Here is a 22,852-nt window from a genome sequence, read left to right on the forward strand (position 1 = left end):
AAGCTGGGCTGCTGTCAGGAGAACGGGGCCCCCAGAGCCCTCCGGGGTCTTCAAGACCACATCTCATGTAGCTGAGACCTTTGCCCAGCCAGCCAGCCTGCTTCCTCTCCACCCAGGTCAGGACAGCAGCCCGCCCAGTGTTTCCCATCAACAATTTGTAGAAGTGGCTAATTGAATTTCCTCATCAGATGTTGTTGTTTTATGGTGAATTTGTAACTTGCCTATTTCCTCTTCCCACAGACTCAACCCCCTCTTTTTTTTCCTTTTATATTTTTAATTGCTTAATTAACAGTATGAAAATCATAGGCGACATTGGAGCAGGGGGCTCACCTGCGAACCTCTCACCCCATCCACCCGATGTCTCCCCCGCCAATTCTTGGTCTCCCCACATTCCTCAGCCATATGCAAAAGGGCTTTTATGTAGCTGAATTACAAGCAGTCCTGGGTCTCCAGCCTCCTTTCACAGGACACTATAGACTGTGAAAGTCTCACATGAGACTGTTTCTTGAATGATGTGTGTTATCTACTTTAAATGACTGTGAGCTTTCTGTTGAGGAGACTGTACTTCGTTGAGCTAAGCCAGACTCTTGTTGCTTGGAGATTTCGGTTGTTTCCATTTTTTTATAATTATAAACAGTGCTGCAATGAATCTATGTGTGCCCACAGGTACTTCTTTTTAATTTTCTCAAGTTAAAGTCTAAGAAGAACTTCAGAACAAAGGATATAAATATTTGTGTAGCTTAGTTGCTTGGGCAAGCTGGGCTGCTGTCACCAACAAAGTTGGAACAGATCAGCTTCCACATAGCTTTGCCATTGTTTTCTATTTTCCTTCTATGTTAAAGGGTATAAATGATACCCTCCTGCTGTTTTAATTTACCTATCTGTGAAAACTGTAAAGGGTGGGCCATTTTTATATTTGTCAATATCCTTTGCTTATTTATTTTTCATCATTTAAAAAAAAAATTCAGTTTCCCTAACAGAGGTAAACAATAGGCCAAAGCTATAAACAGACAAAAGAGAAGAAAAATCCAAATAACTATCAATTATATAAAGGCATTCATAACAGTGGGTAAAAGCAAGTTTAAAGTGAAATATTCCTGTATTTGCCATAAATGTATTTAAAGTAAAATAAAATTTCTAAACCATATGAATAAAGAAAGAAGGGCCATCAGGTAAGAAGGCAGAGCAGGACGCCCCAGGAATCCATCTTCCCACCTAGACGGCAATGGCACTGGCAGAACCCATCCGGTGTAACTACTTTGGAATTCTTAAGTGTATTTTAGAGCCTGCATTTTCCAGGGCAATGCATGGATGGCATATCAAAGTCAACTTGGATAATGTCAGCTCTTAGCCTGGTAGAGGTTTCCCATCCCCCACTGCAGCCTCATGGCAGGCAAATGTGCATGTATCCCTAGAGCAGCAGGCACAGAGCTTGAAGGAGCTGGAGGGCGCAGGGGTGCTATAAGGACCTTGTCTTCCAAATACGGAGGATCTGTGCTCTGACTACTGACTGCTTCTGATGACAGACGTGCAGATACCCAGACAGGCAGCCACTGTTGCAACCACCATGAGTTGAAACAGCTTCCAGGAGATTTAAAGGGTCACAGCCTGTTTTACTCTCTTTTATTTTTCCCCCTTTTCCCTTTTGGGAGCCAGACATTAAAAAGCAACTGTATATATGGGAGAATTTAGAAAATCACCATGCATGCCCAGGGAAAAGCAGAGGCTCAGAAAAGGCCTAGGAAGATGTTAAGCTTACATGTACGGCTGATCCTTGGTAAAGAGATAGCCTACAACCATCAAAAATAAGAACAAAACATGGCAAGCTCTATGGAAAGGGGACAAGCTAATTTCCAGAGTTACCATATTATTGTCCAATCTAATTGGACATTAGACTCAACTGTCCAGTTTTTGACATAAAAAAGTTATGAGACATACAAAGAAACAGGAAAGTATGATTCATTCAAAGGAAAAAAAAATAAACAGAAACCTTCCCTGAGAAAGACCAGATGGCAGATCTACTAGACAAAGACTTTAATATGAGTGTCTTACAGAGGCTCAAAGAACTGAAGGGAAAAATAGAGAAAAACACGAAAATGATGTATGGACAAAATGGAAATAGCAATAAAGAGATAGAAAAAATAAAAAGGAACCAAAAAAAAAAAAATTCTGGAGCTAAAAAGAATAATTGGAAAGAATACTAGAGAGATTTGAAAACAGAACTGAAAGGCAGAAGAAAGAATCTGAGAACTTAAAGATAAGAAAATTAAAAGTATCAAGCTGAGGAGCAGAAAGAATAAGGATTGAAAGTGAACACAGTCTATGGGAGCTTTTGGACATCATCAAGCAGACCAACATATGATTGTGGGAGTCCCAGAAGGAACAGAAGAGAGATAAAGGCAGAGAGACTACTTGAAGAAATAATGGCCCAAAACTCCCCCATCAATTTATACTGATGAAAAACATGAATATAAATATCTAAAAATTCAAACTCTACGAAGGATAAACACAAAGAGATCCACACCAAGACACATAACCAAATTGTCAAAAGACAGAAACTCTTTTTTTTTTTTTTTTTTTTTTTTTTGAGACAGAATCTCCCTCTGTTGCCCAGGGTGGAGTTCAGTGGTACAATCTCAGCTCACTGCAACCTCCACCTTCTGGGTTCAAGCAATTATCCTGCCTCAGCCTCCTGAGTAACTGGGATTACAGGTGTCTGCTGTCACACCCAGCTGATTTTATATTTTTAATAGAGACAGGGTTTCACCATATTGGCTAGGCTGGTCTAGAACTCCTGACCTCAAGTGATCTACCTGCCTTGGTCTCTCAAAGTGCTGGGATTACAGCTGTGATCCACCATGCCTGGCCAAAAATTGAAACTCTTAAGAGAGAATCTCAAAAGTAGCAAGAGAAAAATGACTTGTTACATATGAGCAATAATCAATATGATTGTCAACACATGTCTCATCAGGAACCCCAGAGTTCAGCAGGCGGTGAGCTGATACATTCAAAGTGCTGAAAGAATCTGATGAAGGTGTTGGTTCATTAGACTGTTTCATGAATTTTATACAAACATCTATGGAGAAATTTCCCATCATGTCTATTAAAAATTTTTTAAACTTTTCCAAAATTACTTATTTAAAATGCATTCACTACAACTAATGGAAGAATACATCTATTTACCTTATAATTCAACATAATAGACAATACTATGTACATAATAAACAATACTATGTATATGCCTAGATACCCTTTCTACCTGCTTGCCTCTCCAGTCCTCCCTTCCCTGACCGTCTCATTTCCTCATTCCTCAAGGAGGTATTGTTGAAAGTCCTGGATACCCCTCATACCCATTCTGCCCCTTCATCTTAGTTCAACAAACCACAGACTTTGGCTAGTACATTGCTTTCCAGCTAAAAGACTGCATTTCCCAGCTTCCTTTGCAACTATTTTTGCAACTACACGTGGTCAATGCTTCTAAAATCTGGCCAGTGAGATGCTAGTGGAATTGTCCTGTGTGGCTTCTTAGAGCTCCCTAATAAAGAGAGTTTTTTCCTGTTTCTGTTACTCACAAGCAAACCTAATTCTACCTAATAACGAATATTGGCAAGGTTGGTGTTTCCTTCCGCATATTTCTCCAGGTCATACAAATATGTACAATCATATATACTGGATGTCTATTTGAATGTGTCTCACATCCTTCATTTAAAAATATCAAAATGTCTCTACTTCTGTCTTTTCTCAAAGAAGACAGTAAATGCAATAGGAAGCAAAAATGGCCTGTTATTTATAAATCTCTAATCAGCAAATATTTTAAAAAGACCGTTCTCAATATTGGCATATGTAAAACAAAATAAGTGCTCTCTACTCCTGCTGGTGGGGAAGGAACTAATGTAAACTTTCAGGATAGCAATTTAACAACAGGTAACAAGAGCTTTCGAAATGTTGCCATGTGGCAATTTCCCTTCTTAGGAGTTTATGTCAAGGAAATAACCAGAGAGCCAGAGATCTGTGTCTAGAAACGTTCATGACCATCTCCCAGTTATGTTGAGAATGCTGATGGTTTCCCAGTAGGGAAGCAACTCAGTGGAATATGGCCCATCCACAAAATGGAATATCATGCAGTCATTAAAAGTGCTATTTGGGCCAGGCGCGGTGGCTCAAGCCTGTAATCCCAGCACTCTGGGAGGCCGAGACAGGCGGATCATGAAGTCAGGAGATCGAGACCATCCTGGCTAACACGGTGAAACACCGTCTCTACTAAAAAATACAAAAAAACTAGCCGGGCGACGTGGTGGGTGCCTGTAGTCCCAGCTACTCGGGAGGCTGAGGCAGGAGAATGGGGTAAACCCGGGAGGCGGAGCTGGCAGTGAGCCGAGATCCGGCCACTGCACTCCAGTCTGGGTGACAGAATGAGACTCCGTCTCAAAAAAAAAAACAAAAAAACAAAAAAAAAGGTGCTGTTTATAGATCATTTTAATGGCAGAGACAATGCTCTGCCTATGATGTAAAGGGGCAAACTATAAACTACACATAAAAAAATATGTGCATCACACTTGAGAGAAAGCCTAAACGTAAACATTTGAACATGCTGGTGTCAGGTCTCTCTAGGGGGACTGCTCGTAACCTTGAGTCACTTCATGCATTTTTCTTTGTTTCCTAGATTGTGGAAAACATTTACCCAATGCATTTACCCAGGTTATGTAAACATTTACCCAGGGGCATAGGAGGCACACTGTAAGTTGCTGCAATCACGGTAAATACTGAATCCTGACGACATAGTTGACGCCAAGTCCCCTGAGCTCAAAGCACCCATAATCGCAGTCCCCCCGCCACCCCTGCAGGAGTCTCACATGCTACCTGACAATCTGACTGCACGTAATTCCCTGCCAAAGCCCGGGCTGGTGGACAAGCCTTCCCCTAGTTGGGCAGCAGAATGACCAATGCCTGGATGACAGAGTGCATTCTGGCCCATGGCCCTGAGTGGGGAGGAAGGGGGAGCTGAGGTGAGGAGGACAGAGCAGCCACAAGCCTGCTGCCTCCGGGCACTTCGCGTGCCTCCGTGGGCTCTGCATCACCTATGGTTCCACTTCACGTGTGGGGACAGCCAGGCCCTGGCACCTTGCCCTGTCATCCTTCCCTGGTTCTGTGTCTCTCAGTGCCAGTCATTTCTGGGTGTTGAATTTCGGTCCATAGACACAGGACTGCAGCTCCTGCCACTGTGGGGTCCTTTCTGCCTGTGGGCTGCATGGTAGCTGCAAAATAGCATCACTCTCCTTTTCTGCACAGTCCTTTGGACTGCATAGCACAGGGAACAGGCAGGGCAGTGAGGGGAAGGGGCCAGGCCTCAGCGTTCAGGAGTCCAGCCCGGCCCTGAGCCACCTGCTAAGGCAGCTTCTTCCTCACTCTCCACTGAAAACTGAGCTTCACCAGGCAGAATCGGGATTTGATCTGTTATTATACAGAAAAAAAAAAAAAAAAAAAACTTCTTCCTTAGGCCCTCCTATTAGATGAGAACATGTGAAGGGAGGCATCCCCAAGCGTCCCAGCCACAGCCACACCGTAGTTGGGAGGGGTGACTCCATAGGTGGCTCCAGCCGAGCCCTTCTCTGTCACCTGTCCTCTGCCCCTGGAACTTGGCACTGTCTTCTCAGAGGGCAATAAAGTTCCAGAGTGAGAGAAGGCAAAGGAACAGAGGTGGGAGGGAAGCTGGTTATGGCTTCAAAATGGGCCTGTCCAGACCCCTTTACTCATGCCTCCCACACGCATTTGGTGCTGGCTGGGCAAGAAAAGAAAACAAGAAACTGAGGTATTCCTGGTTTTCCTTTTTATTCTATTGGGTTTTGGCTGCTTTCTGAGTTTAAAATCCTGGGACTGAACCCAAAGACCACTGCCCTGAGTCCACTCCAGAGCTGCCCAACACACCTGCTTCCGAATGGAAACCTAGGATAGGGACTTTGCCCCGGCTGCCCTTTCACCTTCTGAGACCACCTTATGGGGTCCTGGTGGGGCTCCTTCTCTGCCTCCCCCTCCAGACTGTGCCCCCAGGGCTCAGGGCTGGCAGGGACCGGCACAGAGGGACCAGGAGGAAGGTTGAAGTGTGTACAGGTGGGGATAGTGTTCCTGGACAACGAAGCTTTAGTGGATGAACCCACAGATGCCTCCCTGCAGGTCGCAAAGGACAGGGCCACACCTGGCTCCCCACTGCACTCAGGGCCTTTCTAGGTATCCAGTGGCCGGAAAGTTTCTAGTATGGAGTGGGTGCTTCCCAAATGTGTGTTGAATGAAGGAGGGAGCAGAGACTCACCTGTTCCTGTGGATAGGAAGAGAGGGAGGGGCTCCAGCCCTCACCCCCTGGAATCAACCATTTGGGGGTGCATGGAGGAAGAATTCCGCCTCCCCACTGTTGGATGGATGGATAGACAGCCTGATGTGGGACCAGGAGGAGGTGTCCCCAGGCCACCCTCCCATAACCCGGCTTAGAGCATCCCGACGCCATCCCCATATTAGAGATGGGGACCTGGAGGCCCAGGGAGGTGAGGAGACTTGTCCAAGGCCACAGGGCTCAGAGCAGCCGAGCCAGGAGGCAAATCCAGGCCAGACTGGCTCCAGGAGAGCCCGAGGCCTTCCCCACCCTCAAGGCCTGTGCAGCTGCCTTCTTCCTCCCACGGGCAGCCCCCAGCCTGGCCCTGACCCTGCGTTCCCCGCACATCCCCACAGGATTTGCAGATCATCAGCACGGACGAGAGTCAGGTGTTCGTGGCGGTGCAGGAGTGGTACCAGATGGACACCTACAACCTGTACCAGTCGGACCCGCGCGGCGTGCACTATGCGCTGGTCCTGCAGGACGTGCGCAGCTCGCGGCAGGCGGAGGAGAGTGTGCTCATCGACATCCTGGAGGTGGGTCCGGCATGGATGTGGGTGGGGTCTGCGGTCAACCCCCTGCCCTCTCCCCCCACCTCCTCCTTCTCCCTCCCCTTCTGTCTGTCTCTAATGCTGTCTTGGGGGTCTGCACACATCTTCTGTAAACAGCCAAATATTTTCAGCTTTGCAGGCCAAGAGGCTATTCTATAGGTATTTTTGGAGGAAGAGAATTTCCTTCTTGAGGAAATTTGAAGTACAATGATCATCGAGTACAAGTTTTTGTCATGAGGAGAATGGAATTCTTTGAGGGAATAACATTTTACTGACTTGGGTTCAGCCTGAGTGTTCTCTCCCAACTCCCTCACAAGCCCTCATCAGAAGTCCTGGGCTGGGGTCACCCCTGAGGGCAGTGCTTCTCTCTGAGTGCCCCGTCTCTCTCTCCCTCTCTCCCTCTCTCTCTCTACCCCGGCCCCTTCATCTCCTTCTCCTTTTCCCTCTCTGTGTCTGAAGTCTGCCTTCCTCTCTCTCTCTCTCTCTCTCCCTACCCCAGCCCCTTCATCTCCTCCTTCCTCTCCCTCTCTATGTCTGAAATTGGCCTCTCTTTCTCTCTCTCTCTCTCTCTCTCTCCCCGGATCTTCCCCACCCCAGCCCCTTCATCTCCTCCTTCCTCTCCCTCTCTGTGTCTGAAGTTGGCCTTTCTTCTCTCTCTCTCTCTAGCTTTCTCTCTCTCTCCCTCTCTCGCTTGCTCTCTCTCGCTCTTGCTCTCTCTGTCTCCCTGGAATCCAGCCCTCCAGCCTCCCTCCTGTCACTTCTCCCACCACTATGAAGCTCTGGCCTCCCCTGCTGGGTTGCCATCCGAGCTCGGATGGGAGCCTTCCTTGCTGCCCTCCCGGGTCCCCCCTGGGCCTCCCGCATGAGCCTCCACTGACCCCAGAGAATGCCCTGTACATCACGCCACTGTTGCTCCTTTTCCACCTGGATCCCTGCAGCAGCCCTGCCCCGGCCAGGCCCATTTACAGGTCAGAAAACTGAGGCTCAGAGAAGGCAAATGACCTGCCCAGGCAGACCCAGACATAAGCAGGAAAACCAGGACCGGCCCAGGCCTGTCTGCTCTGAGCCTGGTGCCCTCCTCTTGGGACCCCTCTCAGTTGTTCACCTCCAAGCTCCTTCCTCTTGCCTGTGGGGACACCCCCAAGTGGCCCCTTGATGCAGGCTGAGGGAGTGTCCTGTGGGTGGCCATTAGACCCTGGGCAGGCAGTGGCATTGATGGGCTTGTGAGTGGGAGGCACCAGGCTCAGCATTCATCCCTCCCTTGCCAGAAGCAGCAGAACTGTGGTCCCCAGGGAAGTCACAAATGGAATCATTTGTTTGCAATGATAACCCATTTGTCAGGGTTTACCTCCCCAGCGGACGATGCACATACAGCCTCACTGCCAAAAGCCCCTGCAGGCAGTGCCCAACCCCACCCCTAGTGTCCCAAAGGCCCTGCCCTGTGAGCCTCTAGGAGGGGACTGGGTCCAGCATAAATGTGGCTCTGGAAGGCAGTGGATGGGTGATGATGGGATGGGAAGGGTGCCAAGAACAGGGTGGGGTGGGGCTCCACGGCCGTCCTGTCCACAGGCATCTGTGATGCCTGCACCACCACATGCCATGTTTTGGGCCCTGCCCTTGGGACACAGGCTGGATATGACATGCACCATTCACCCCTCATGAAGCAGGAAGACGGCTCCCAGCTGTAGTTCTGACTGAGAGTGCCAGGGCCTGAAGACACAGCACAGAGGCAGTTGGCCAGCCTGAGGCAGAAGTCAGGGAGTGCTTCCTGGAAGAGGCTGAGCAGGAGTTAGCCAGGTGCGGAAGGAGCTCAGAGCCACACACAGAAACCTCAAGGCAAGAGGAAACAAGGAGTCAGAAGAGGTTTGCAGTGGCCCAGTCCAAAGGTGACACCCACTCTCTAACACCTGGGTGCCCTCCCAAGGGATATCCCTTCTCTGAAAAGCATCAAACATGGGTCACAGCTGGTTGTTACAAGCACAACTCTGGAGCCTGACTGCCTGGGGTCAGGTCCATGAACTGGTATATATTTGCTCTGTGGCCGTAGGTGGGTTTCTTAACCTCTCTGTGCTTCCCTGTGTGCAACAGGGATGGTAGCACCTTCCTCAGGGTTGCCGTGAGTTTTAAGGCTGTCATGCCTATTGAATAGGCAGAACAGCGCCTGGTTCCAAGTGAGGACTCACTTTGTTTGCCCAGCACTTGCCCTTTTTGGGGATCAGGGATAATTAATGGGTGGGGGCTGACCCCTGAGTCTCACTGCACACGGCCAGTACTGTTGCTGTCGTGGTTGTTGTGCACCCAGCAGCACATCCAGGAAAAATGTTTGGTGCAGATGACACAGCCAGGTACTGCCTCAGAAGGCTGCGGGGATCTCTTCCCCTGCGGGGCACAACCTAGGTTCAAGGCAAGACACCAAATCTTTCCTGGACTCCTCTTGTGCTGGAGCTTGGGTTATGAATGGGGACTTAGGGAATATAGCCCTGTCCCCTACCCCCAGGGATCCCTGGCAGCAGGCATCTCAATCGGCTGAATGGCGACCCCGAAACAGGCATCGAAATGGTGGCCCACATCCTAATACCCAGGCCCTGCAATGTGACCTTATTTGAAAAAGAGATTTTTGCAGCGTCATGAAGTGAAAGACTCAAGCAGACATCATCCCAAATTATCCAAGGGGCTCTAAATGCATTCACAAGTGTCCTTATCCGAGACAGGAGAGGAGCCACAGGCTCACAGAGAGGCCCCGTGGGGACAGAAGCAGAGACTACAGCTGCAGGCCAGGAAGGGCTGGAGGCGCGGAGCTGGAAGGGGCAGGAAGGATCCTTCCCTGGGGTCTGCGGAGGGAGCATAGCCCTGCCCACGCCTTGACTTTGGACTCTGGCCTCCAAGAGAATGAATTTCTGTTTGAAGTCAAACAACTTGTGGGACTTTTTTTTACAGCAGACAGCAGACACAGGAAGGAATACAGCTGTCATATGGGCAGTTATGCAGCGACACACTGATATTCTGAGCTAATGCTCCGCCAACCAGACCCACCCAGGGGCCTTGGCCTACATCTGGATCCATGTTATTTATTGCTGAGCGTTTTCATGGAGACCCAGCTGGGATATAAAATGGCAATTACCCAATAACAAAAACCATCATGGGCAAATCAGTCTTCTACCTGCCCGGAGGACAGCAGAAAAGCATTTCCACCAAGCAGTGGGCAGGGCAGAAGCCCTCTGGGTGATGTCCCTGGGTCCCCGTCCTGCCTGCCTTGTCGGGGTTCTATGAGCTTGTAAGACACAAAGACTTGCGGCACGTTCCCCGGGCCTCCCTTCAGCACCAGACCACACAGCAAAGGATGTGTAGCCATTTGGTGGGTGTGTGGCTGGTCCGAAGTCTAGCACAGAGGGTCCTGTCTGCAGCCAATCTATAGCCAACACTCACACTCACACACACAGACACAGGCTCATACACATGCACACACTCTGCCCTCTCCCAGCCCCCGGCAGCTCATCTCCTGCAGACCAAGCCCAGAGTCTGGAGGGAACTCAAGACCCCTGTGACACGGAGTCCTGGGTTTCTGCAGGGCCTGCACTTGGTACCGCATCTCACAAAGAAGCTAGACTCTGGGCCAGGGACCCCATCTGCAGTCATCAAGTCAAGTGAACAGGAGACAGAGTGATGCCACACGGGCAAGAAGGAGCTGGCTCATCCCAGCCTCTGAGACTGTCCGCCCAGCAGGACCATTGATGAAGCTTCCTCTGCAGAGAGGAAGGCTACCCCCTAGACCACAGCATCCTATGCAGATAATACTGGCAGCTGAATGCTCTGTGCATGGATTTGCCACATGTGTGATGTTTCCTAGAAATTCTGGGAGGATGCTCCCAGTGTGATCCACTTGGCTCCTAACTCTGCCTGTCTGTGTTGATAAGACCTGGTGGGTCCCAAGGAAAAGAGCCTGCCCTGCCCCCCAACTCCCACATCCAGTGAAGGCAGCCCGGAGTCTCTGAGAGCCAACTCCGAGGGTAACCTAAACAAGCCACAGCCGTCAGTGGGAGGCAAAAGATCTGTAGCTGCCACCCTATGCCTGTCCCAACCTTGCACTTTGAAACAGACAACTCGTTTGCTAGTTTCCCAGCTCCACAGATGGATTTTACCCAGAGCTCACCCACATCTGGTTTAGACGACTTAGATGAGAAGATTTGGAGCTTTTGATCTGGTGATATTTAGAGGAATTTTGATGTGGTGATATTTAGAGGATATTTGAATTAATGCTGTAATGAGATGAGAACTTTGGAAACCTTGATGGGGTGAATGTATTTTGCTTGAAGACTGATGTGCGTCCTTGGGGGTCAGAGGAGGGACTGTGCTGGAGAGAATAGTGCCCCCCCTCAAAGATGGCCACATCGCAAGCCCCAGAACGTGCATGTATGTTACCTTAGGTGGTAGAGGAGGAATGAGGTTGCAGATGGAATTAAGGCTGCTTGTCAGCAGACAGAAAGATGACCTGGGTTATCTGGAGGGGCCTAGGGTCAGCACACAGGTCCTTAACATTGGAAGAGGTAGGCAGGAGATAGAGAAGATGTGATGGTGGAAACGTGGTCAGAGAGATGCAGCATTGCTGGCTTTGAAGACGAAGGAAGGGGCCATTAGCCAAGGAATGCTGGTGCCTCTAGAAGCTGGAAAAGACAAGGAAAGGGATGCTCCTTTGGAGCCTCCAGAAAGGAATGTGATTCTATTGACACTTGACTGTGGCCGCATGCTAGGCTTCTGCCCTCCAGAGCTGTGGGGGAATACATGTGTGTTGTCTGAAGCCACTGGGTTTGTGACCATCTGTTATAGCAGCTGCAGGAAGCTCAGACCCCAGTCCTCTGGTTTCATCGTCATGGCTGCTGTTCTTCTCCCCTTGAGGACCTGCTGGAGTTGTGAGAATTCAGTGAGAGGACATGTATTAAGCTCAGTGCCTGTACCATAGAAGCACTTAATAACTGTATGCCATTACTATCCTAACTAGAATCTTTGGCTATGGGCCTTTGGGCAGGTGGCACCCCCTCTGAGCCTCAGTTTCCCATGGTGCAGGCTGCATATACAGGTGTAGAAACAGTTTGTGGCCTGGAACACAGGAGGCCTTGACAAGTGGTGGGCGTTCTTGTGCCTCTTCACACCACACTAGTGGATCTTGATAAATATGAGTCAAAACCCTCCATGAAATAAGGAGCTTGCAGGAAAAGACCCTCTCTGGGAACAAACCACTCGGTTGAACTATGTGAAGTTGCCGACAGTTGCACGTTTCTTATAGGTCAACTTAGTAACCACTCTTGGATATGTTTGGGTCACTGCCATGGGCCTCTTAGGAAACCCTGAGAAAGGGACCAGGTTAGCCCTGAGCACTAAAGGCAAGTGGAGCCCTGTCCTGGGTGTTCTAGTGGAAGCATGGACCCTCCTGTCTTCATTCCTTGGCATGTTTGTATGGGGATTGAGCTGGGGGTCCCCAGAGGCAATTCTATTGGTCCAGGATGCATGTCCAATAGGAACAAGAGGCACTGGGGGAATCTGAGCTCTGAATCAGGACCTCTGAGGCAAGGATGGGGTGAGTTTGAGGGACAGGCAGTTCAGGGGTCCAGAACCCCACTTGCCATCTGATGGTTGGTGTCTGGACCTGGGAGAACAGCTCAGCACCATGAAGATCATTCAGGCTTCAGAGCTAGACCAAACTAGCTTCCCATTAAAGCTGGGGCTGGAGTCTTGGATCCCTGGTCCCTCTAAACCTCACTCACTTCTAGAATGTGTCTCAGCTGCTGGCCATTGTGAGTGTGAAATGGGGCCATATGTGGGCTACAGCACGGTGGACATATGGTCATCAGAGTGCTCCAGTGTAAGGTACAGTCCTTCTTATATTTTTGTCCCAGGTCAGAGGGGTGAAAGGAGTCTTCCTGGCAAACCAAAAAATTGATGGGAAAGTGATGACACTTATAACCTACAACAAGGGCCGCGACTGGGATTACCTGAGGCCACCCAGCATGGACATGAATGGAAAACCAACCAACTGCAAGCCTGTAAGTACCTCGGCTCCCATCACATACCATCCATGGGGTGGATGCTAGATATAGCTTCAGTAATCAAAAAGGTCAGAGGTGGTGATGTCTGAGAAGGACCATCTGAGACACATGAACCACCTATTTCTGCTGGGCATGGTAGTAGAGAGGGTCAAATGAAACTCCTTGTTTTACAGAAAAGTTAATTGGAGGTCAGAGAGGGAAGTGTATCAGTTTTTCACACAGAATTGCTGTGCAATAAGCCACCCGAAAACAACAACATTTATTTCCCAAATCTACAGGTGGGCTCAGCTGAGTGGCTTTGCCAACCTTGGCTGGGCAGCTCTGCTGACCTTGACTGGGCTCAGCTGGGCAGCTCTGCTGACCTTGTCTGGGCTCAGCTGGGCGGCTCTGCTGACCTTGGCTGGGCTCAGCTGGGCAGTTCTGATGATCTTGTCTGGGCTTGCTCATATGTCAGGGAATTGACTGATTTAGGCTGGTCTCCGCTCTGTACATCTTGCATCCTTCTCCTGGAATCAGCTTAATTCTCATGGTGATAGCAGAAGTACAAGAGGATAAAGAGAAACAGGCAAGTACATTTCAAGCCTACTGGTACATCTGCTAAATCTTACTGGTCAACGTCAAGGATCTGGGAAGTGTACTCTGCCCAGGGGAATGAGGGCCGGAGAGCAGACACTTGCTTCTAATTTGCCATGGAAGGCAGTGTACCATCACACTGTCAGTAAGTGATGGGGTTGGGCCAGAGCTCAGACATCATGAGCCCCAAAGCTGGCCCACTATCCCAGGGACACCTTTCTACATGAATAGAAGTGTCGACTACCTGAGCTCTTGGTTGCCTAGAGTTGGGAGGGATCTCTCAGAGTAGCTGGGACTCTTGCCAGCTGTGATGTGGCTACCAGGGATCCAGGTGGTGCACAGGCCCATGCTGGTGAGGAAGGAAAGATAGAGCTGTAAGGAGCCCTGATCCTAGCTAAGGTGAGCACTCAGCTGCCAGGGTCCAGTGGATGCAAGGGAGGAAGAGGCTGAATGGGCCAAGAGAATCTGACCAGGCTTCTCACTCCCCTTCCAACACCCCCATGAGACCTGGCCTCTCCCGGGGCCTCTCTCCTTGCATACCACAGGGAGCTCACCACCACCAGCATCCCTGCCCCTTTCTGGGTGCTGGGCAACTCAGGGTGGGAGAAGGGTCTAGTGTTGGAGCTGCACAGAGCTGCTGTCTTAGCCCCCTGACTGTGTGATCTTGGCTACATCAACCAGTGACTCTGAGCCTCTGTTGAAAAGGGATGAAGATGATAAACATCCCTGTGGCACTGGGGTGAGGATGAGATCAAAGAATGCAGAGACCAGCCTATGCCTGGCATGGAGCAAGCTGCAAGGAAGAGCGAATCTCGTCCCTTCCAAGCTCTCCCTCTTTCTACACTGTCCCCAAAGCCTAGAATGCCCCCTCCCTTTTCCTCATCTAGGAAGCTCCTACTAACACCTGAAAACCCTGCCCACATGTTCCCTCCACTGAGGAGCCTTCCCTGGGCATACTGCTTCTCTGTTTCCCATTGTCACCCAGAAGCCTCTCTTAGACACTACACACTGGGGATGCCTGAAACCACCCATCTCTCTGCCTCAGCTTCCTCATGTATAAAATAGAAAGAACAAAAGTGCCTGTTTGACAGGGTTATATTCAGCAAATCTGCGTGAACACTTGCTATGTGCCAGGCACTGTTCTGCAGGCTCAGAGCACACCAACCCACAAAACAGAAGACATTCCCTGTCTTCCTGGGATTCCATCTGGCACACAGCAGGGCTTAGAAAATGGTGAGCCGCTGCTGCCACCGGCCCCAGTGTTGGCCCATGGAGGCCATGGTACTAAGAGGCGGGCAGTTCCTCCTCCCAGACAGCCTCACCCCAGAGCCAGGGCGGGATTCTGGCCCCCAGGGCACCCCGTTGCTCTAAGCTGAGGCTTGAGCTCTGACTTGGGAACACTCACCTCTCAGGAGCCTGCTGTCTGCCTCTGCTTAAGCCCCCCACTCCTGCTGATAACACCTGTCGACCTGTGTGGAGAATTAATTACCTGCCCTTTGTAAAAATGCTTCCCAGAACAGAGTTGCTGTGAAAGGACTAATTTTTGTATCATCGTTGGCAAAGTTAAGCCATATTAATCTGTCAAAGCAAGTTTTTGCTAAGAATAGATTCTTGTCTGCGATTATGCAGCTCAGTGAGGAGATAACCTCGGTGAGATTTATGTCTTGGCCTTGAAACAATGAAATAGGAGCAAACTGGTGAGCGTGCAGCCCCAGGCAGGCATGTGGGAACCTGATTGGGCACAGGGGAACGTAGAGCCACGTGCACGGAGCCCACGGGGGCACAACAGACATCAAACTACAGCCTCGCAGGCTGGGCATGGTGGCTCACCCCTGGAATCTCAGCATTTTGGGAGGCTGAGGCAGGCGGATCACCTGAGATTGGGAGTTTGAGACCAACCTGGCCAACATGGCGAAACCCCGTCTCTACTAAAAATACAAAAATTAGCTGGGCGTGGTGTCACATGCCTGTGATCCCAGCTACTTGGAAGGCTGAGGCAGAAGAATCGCCTGAACCTGGAAGGTAGAGGTTCCAGTGAGCCAAGATCGTGCCATTGTACTCCAGCCTGGGCAACAGAGTGAGATTCCATCTCAAAAAAATAAATAAAAATTATACACACACACACATATATATATATATATATATATAAACACCCGCATGGCTCAGAAGGCCTGGGCTATCCTGTAAGTGTGGCCATGGCATCTCCAAGGGTGAAAATGCAGAGGCAGGACAAACTGGACCACTCACAGGACCTCCTGACTATGTCCCTCCTGCAGCCACACAGCCCCTCAATGAATGGGCAAACTGTACCTGAGGACTTAGTGCTCATAAAAGTGATGCCTGATTATTGCAGAATTCTTGGAAGATACGTAAAGTTATAAAAAGGGAAATAAGGTATAACCAGAATCACACCATCCAGAAAAATAGTAACTGGGTGTTTTTGTTCTTTACAATCTTTTCACTCATACACACGTTACGAAGTCGTCGTGGGGATCACACATGTGCGTGATTTTTCAGCCCCCTGTTTTTCTCCTAACTCTGGGTCACGAATCTTTGCCCAGGCCACTTGACCTGTGCCCTATCTGGGGATACCTCCTTCCCTCAATGGGGAAATGCAGGGATGGCTTTAACAGAGGAGTGGCATGATCAGATCTGTTTTAGGATGATCTAGCTTCATTGGAAGGTGGTTTTGAATCTGTTTGCATCTTGAATTCAGCATAAAACTTCATTCACTGCACAATCCATAGTCACTCTTCTGAGGCGTGAGGCTGCGATGAGTGCTAGGCATCCAGGTGGCTGGCGCTGCATCTCCCAGTCCTGGTCCATCTGGTAGTCTTTGATGATATGCCAGACACTTCTTTAGGGCACCCTCTGGCCCCTATGTGCCAAACAGGCAGAGAAGGGAGAGTCCTGGGACAGCATCAGCCCCCAGCTTGGCCTGTCTCCAGCCCTGCAGGAACCCAGGCCCACTTCAGTCAACACTGCAGCATTCTGCACAGACTTCCAGGGCCACAGACTGTCCTGGGGGTCTCCTGTCCTTGTCCTGGGTGGCATCGGAGGAAGCCCCATCTCTGACGACATGCACCCAAGGCTAGTTCTGGGGCTCCTGATGCACACTGGCCTGCCACCTGTGCAGGGCATCCCGGTGCCCTGTGGGTGGGCTCCTCCAGGCCTGCCGGCGTTGCCCTTCCTTTCACCTGGTGGCCCAGGCTCGGGTGGGAGTGAGTGTGTCAGACACAAGCACGGTGCCTGCAGCTGCCTCAGGAGTGGGGGGAGACGTCTGTTTTGCCATCAGCAGGCCCCAAGGTGAATGCAAAGGGGTTCATAGTGCTGCCTGTGTTCACCAGTGGCCTGCAGGCCGTAACTGGCCACCCACAGGGAACCCTGAGGAGGGTTCCACTTCTCTGGCCTGAGTGCCAGGCAACCAGGATAGGCCACTAGTGGTGAGGGGTGGGGAGAGGTAGCTAGGGTTTGTGAAGCAGCACCCTCTAATTCAATTCTGCCCACTGTGCACGCAGCAAGTGACCAGATGTGCACAGCTCATCAGGGAAATGGGAGAGGTTGATGGAGACCAGCTCTGGCCTTCTAGAAAACCTAGAACATCAAAGCATGACAGAGCCAGGGCGGCCTCTGCCAGGCAGGCACACTGCTGCTGGGGACTCCCGTACCACACCCCTGCTGAGCTCCTTCTCCTGATTAGAGCTGCCTTCTGCAGTGCGGAAGCCAAACCCTGCCTACCAAGATCACAGTGGCCTCCTTCCCCAGCAAGCCGCCTCTGTCTTCCTTCCTGAGCTATCTGCGGGGGGCAGGAGGATAGGACTGAAAGGTGCCAGACCTGCTTTTCCATTGTAAGAAATTGGAAGAATCTATTGCAGTGGGCAACATCTTAACATCTCACAGGTGTTCAGTGGGGCCCATTTGTCGCCATTTGATCCAGGTGTTTCTGGAACCCTCAGGTGGCTCTCCAGGGGTGACACAGTGCCCAGGCTCCTGCCACCCAGGGCCCTGTGGTCTTCAGCTCGGGACTCCCTGGGTTCCCCTGGGGATGGTCTCAGTCCCTCAGTCATCTTCAGGATGTGCCTCTGCAATGGACATGGGGCACCTTTCAGCTGAATTTGCAATCTTTCTCTTTTTTTGTTGTTTTTTAACAGCTTTGTTGAGATCTCACATCCCACATAGTTCACCTTTCAAGTGCAAGTTCAGTGACTTTTAGTCTAATTCACAGAGTTGGGCCACCATCACCACTGTCCCTTTTAGGACATTTTCACCACCCAAAAAAGAAGCCCCTGATCCTTAGCTGTCACCTCCCTATCCCCCAACAGCCTCCAGCCCCTGGCAACCACCTGTCCATTCCCGGCTCCATAGATTCCCTGCTCCAGGCATTGCTCATGGATGAATCGTACAACATATAGTGCAACCCGTACATCTGTTAAATCATAGAGCAGACAAATAAAGCCCATCTGCCAACTGCAGCCGCCACCTGGTCGCATCTTATCCAAGTCAATATCCAATTTCCTGAACGGTTTAACATTTAAGTTAGGGTCACCTGTGTAAAACGTAAGCAATTCATGGGCCAGAAGAAAGTGTTATTATAACATGAAATGAAGAGAGAGGTTATCTCTGACGTGGATGTTAGCAGATGATATGACACCGCAATGATGAGGGGATTCTGGAATGAGCCCTGCAGAGTGGGTCAGCAGGCCTCACCGTCACTGTCTCCATTTCGCAGATGAGGAAACTGAGCCCCAAGGCTGCCCAGAAAATTAGTGGTGCCTCTTAAGTTACAATTTGGATCTCTGGGCACCCAGTTCTAGGATATTTCTAAGCTGGAGATTTTTAACAGAAAAAAAAAAATTTTTAAGGAGGCAAATACAATGTTTACCATTCTTATAAATAAACAATTAGGCAGTACCTTGCCCAGGGGAAGGGCTGGACCCGAGGTGTGCCATATTAATCCAATATCCTGTGAAGCAGAGGTTATTGTCCCATCTCACAGAGAAGAAAGAAAGGCACAGAGAGGCTAAGCATTTTTCCTAAGGCCACACCACCATTTAGAGGAGGTATGAGGAGTCTAAGCCCTGCCCTTTCTGTGACCAGCCTAAGGACTGCCCTGCCTCACTTCACCCTATGGAGTTCCCTGACTTGGGGAAATTAGGAAGTCTGAGCCCAGAGTCATTCCACCACAAAGCCTTCTGACATCTGTCGGTTCAGTGGGGTCTCTGGTGGTGCACCTGTGTCACCAAGGAGGACTCAGCCAGCCAGACCTCTGAGACCCAGTATCTCAGGCTGCCAGAGGGAGATCAGGAAAAATGGGGTCTCCAGAGCCAGCCCCCTGGGGCTCTTGCACACTTAACCCACCCCTCTGTATCTCAAAGTGGGAGGGTCTTATGGGGTGACATCCTCTGATGCCAGGGATACTGTGGTCACATAAGAGGCTCCCAATAAAAGTTCTGCATAGGTGAATGAATGAATATGAGTTTGGGCCATGCAGTCTCCAGGAATCACATCCCACAGCCCAGCATTGCACACAGGAGCCATGTTGGTGAACTCACCTGCCAGGACCCATGCCCAAGAGCCCTCAGTGGGAGAAGCCCCAGCAGCTGCATCTGTGAGCAGAGGCACCACACCCAGGGGCTGCGGGGGTCCCTAATCTAGACCAGGGAACCAACAGATCCTCCTGGTTGTCTCACCATACCTAGATGCTGTAGGGGTCCCTAATCTAGACCAGGGAACCAACAAATCCTTCCGGGTGCCTCACTTGTGCCCGATTCCACCTCCCAGGCTGTCAGCACAGGACCTGCTGAAGCTTCCCTTGTCGCTCCCACCCTTTCCCTAGAGGTCAGCCTCACACCCGCTTCCCATCTTCCATCCATTCCTCCAAGGCTCTCCTGGCCCAGCCTTCTCTCCCCAAAAGCCACAGGGGCAGGTTTGTCATCAGGCCTAGTTTTCCTAAGGATGCTCCTCCTCATGTGTTGACAGTTGCTTCCTTTCTCTTCCTTGCAGCCAGACTGCCACCTGCACCTGCACCTGCGCTGGGCAGACAACCCCTATGTATCAGGCACCGTGCACACCAAGGACACCGCCCCAGGCCTCATCATGGGGGCAGGTAGGTGGCTTCCATCACGGGCGGTTGGCAGGTGTCATTACAACCCAAGAGTACCTCCAATCTCAAGGGTCAAAATGGATGGTCATGGGCCTGAGGGCATAGTATGTCCCTTAGGAAGCAGTACTACTGCATCTCCAGGAAGCTGACCTCTCATGGCAAATTCTGAGAAGTGAGTGCATGGCCCAGGGTGGGCATATGATATGTGTCGGCAGAATGGAAAGATGAACAGATGGAAGAGTAGATCAATGGATGGATGGATAGATGAATTGATAGATGATGGATGATGGATGGGTAGATGTTGGATGAATGATGGCTGGCTGGATGATGGACAGATGGTGAATGGATGGATGGAGGATGGATAGGTGAATGGATGGATGATGGATGGATGGATGATGGTGGATGGGTGGTAGATGGGTGGTAGATGGGTGGGTGGGTGGATGGATAAGTGGATGGATGGATGAGTGGATGATGGATGGATGGATGGATAGATCCTGAATTGATGGATGGATAGATGAATGGATGAATGATGCATGATGGATGGATGATGGTGGATGGGTGGTGGATAGGTGGATGGGGGGTGGATGGGTGTGTGGATGGTTGGATGGGTGGATGGATGATGGATGTTGGATAGATGCTGAATTGATAGATGGATGATGCATGATGGATGGATGATGGTGGGTGGGTGGATGGATGGGTGTGTGGGTAGATGGATGAGTGGATGGATGGATGAGTGGATGAATGGACAAGTGGGTAAGTGGATGATGGATGATGGATAGATGCTGAATGGATGGATGGATAGATGAATGGATGGATGATGCATGATGGATGGATGATGGTGGATGGGTGGTGGATAGGTGGATGGATGGGTGGATTGGTGTGTGGATGGATGGATGAGTGGGTGGATGGAGATGGATAGATGCTGAATTGATGGATGGATGATGCATGATGGATAGATGCTGAATGGATGGATGGATAGATGAATGTATGGATGATGCATGATGGATGGATGATGGTGGATGGGTAGTGGATAGGTGGATGGATGGGTGGATTGGTGTGTGGATGGATGGATAAGTGGGTGGATGGATGATGGATAGATGCTGAATTGATGCATGGATGATGCATGATGGATAGTTGCTGAATGGATGGATGGATAGATGAATGTATGGATGATGCATGATGGATGGATGATGGTGGATGGGTGGTGGATAGGTGGATGGGTGGGTGGATGGGTGTGGGGATAGATGGATGAGTGGGTGGATGGATGATGGATAGATGCTGAATTGATAGATGGATGATGCATGATGGATGGATGTTGGTGGGTGGGTGGGTGGATGATGGATGATGGATAGATGCTGAATGGATGGATGGAGGGATGAGTGGATGGATGTTGGTGGGTGGGTGGGTGGATGATGGATGATGGATAGATGCTGAATGGATGGATGGATAGATGAATGGATGGATGATGCATGATGAATGGATGATGGTGGATGGCTGGTGGATAGGTGGATGGGTGAGTGGATGGATGAGTGGATGGGTGGATGATAGATGGATGATGGGTGAATGGATGGATGGATGATGAATGAATGACAAATGGATAGAAAAATGGATAGATGGGTAGGTGGATAAATGGATGGATGATTTGTATCATGGTTGATATTTATTGGCCCCCGAAAAAAGTTCTAGTTTAGTGGGGGGAGAAAAACAAGTATACAACTAGCACTTTTTTAAAAACCCAAAATTATAATTTTTGTGTCTGTCTCTTCCACTAAACTAGAACATCCAAGAATCCTGGTATACTGATCAAATAATACCATAAAATGAGGTTGATTTGCTTTAGAAGAACCATTCAAAATACAAAGTAGAGCCACCTGTCTGAGGTCACTTGGCTGGTGTGTGGGAGAGCTGGGCAAGACTTTGCACATGGGGTCTGTGACAGTCAGAGAGGCAGTGTCTCCTACAGACACTGGACAGCAGAGGCCCAGGCCCAGAGCTCACACTTTCTGAACCCAGGACCCCTTCCCTCCATTTCCCCCAGCACCATCTGCCACACAGAGGGGTTGGCCATGTGGCCAAGAGCCAAGGATCATATGGATGTGGACCCCAGACTCTGAACTGGACACATCTGACCCTTCACCATATCCCAGCACCAAGCTGGGGCCTGGCCCAGGGTGGGCCCTCCAAGGCTGTTTGTGAATGAGTGAGTGAAGGGACAAGTGAATGAGTGGCCATGTTGTGATGGCAGGAATGGCCTTCTGGGTGGAAGGGGGAACATGGGGACCCCAAAGGACCAGACCAGAGTGCATGGAGTGGCTGGAGGTGAAGCCTACTTGCAGGGCTGGGTCTGACGGCAGAGACCTGGCCTGTCTGGGGAGGCTGGGGCTTTGCAGCTGGGAAGAGAGGGGATTGTGAACAAAGCCCTTCAGCTTCTGGAGTTCCTCTGTGTGCTCTATATGCCCGGGGTCCTAGGCATGGCTCGGGATGATGGCTACCTGTTTCCACGGGGTTGCTCCCCTGCCCGTCCCGTCATTCATTCCTGAATTCCATCCCCGAGCCAGGCAGATAAGAGGGATAAGCCCCAGGCTATATGCCTCCCAGCTGTAGGACTCTGAGATTTCACTGCACTTCTCTGAGCCTGTTTCCTCATCTGCAAAATGAGATGACAAAACCTCCACTGTAAGAATGAGACAGGGTAAGACAGGAAACCTTCAAGGCAGTTGTGCTCTGCCAGGCTGTCCTCTCATCCAAGGGGACGCTGGACACTCCCGCCCACATGCCAGGCACTGCACTGGGTGCTGAAAATGAGGGAGTTAAGACTTAGTCACTCAGGGGTGAGCAGAGGAGCAAAGGGATGATGACCACAGGTCCAGATGCATCCTGATGCCAAGTTCCTAAAAGGTGGTCCAGAGGGACGTAGGGTATGGGCACTTGATTCTGCCCTGGGGTTTGGATTGAGCCTGCTGTACAAATGAGCATCTGCCAAGCTGACCCACAGGGAGGAGGACGCTTGAGGCAGAGGGCACCGCGTGTGCAGGGTGGAAGTGGGGGAGTGCCGTGCTGGGGTCTCGAGCTCGAGGAGATGCATTCTAGTCTCTGGGGACCATCCTCAGGTCCAGCCTGCAGAGATCAGACTGCAGAGGGACCCAGAAAGTGGGGCTGTGGCTCCAACTATTAATAGAAGGGGATGGATTTGAGAAGCAAAGACAGAAACTTGACTTCA

General features: G+C 50.3%; 1 protein-coding gene across 6 annotated transcripts in view; it reads left to right on the forward strand.

Moving 5' to 3' along the window:
- The window catches only part of SORCS2 (sortilin related VPS10 domain containing receptor 2), a 550,766-nt gene that overhangs the window by 479,120 nt on the left and 48,794 nt on the right, over positions 1-22,852 (forward strand). For all 6 annotated transcript variants that reach the window (XM_030924965.1, XM_030924973.1, XM_030924972.1 and 3 more), the window contains exons 9-11: positions 6,721-6,900; positions 12,807-12,953; positions 19,533-19,635. In XM_030924965.1, coding sequence (XP_030780825.1) covers positions 6,721-6,900; positions 12,807-12,953; positions 19,533-19,635 — 430 coding nt within the window. The remainder of the gene's footprint in view (positions 1-6,720; positions 6,901-12,806; positions 12,954-19,532; positions 19,636-22,852) is intronic.

This window comes from Rhinopithecus roxellana, chromosome 2 (assembly GCF_007565055.1).
Source record: "Rhinopithecus roxellana isolate Shanxi Qingling chromosome 2, ASM756505v1, whole genome shotgun sequence".
Taxonomy (NCBI): domain Eukaryota; kingdom Metazoa; phylum Chordata; class Mammalia; order Primates; family Cercopithecidae; genus Rhinopithecus; species Rhinopithecus roxellana.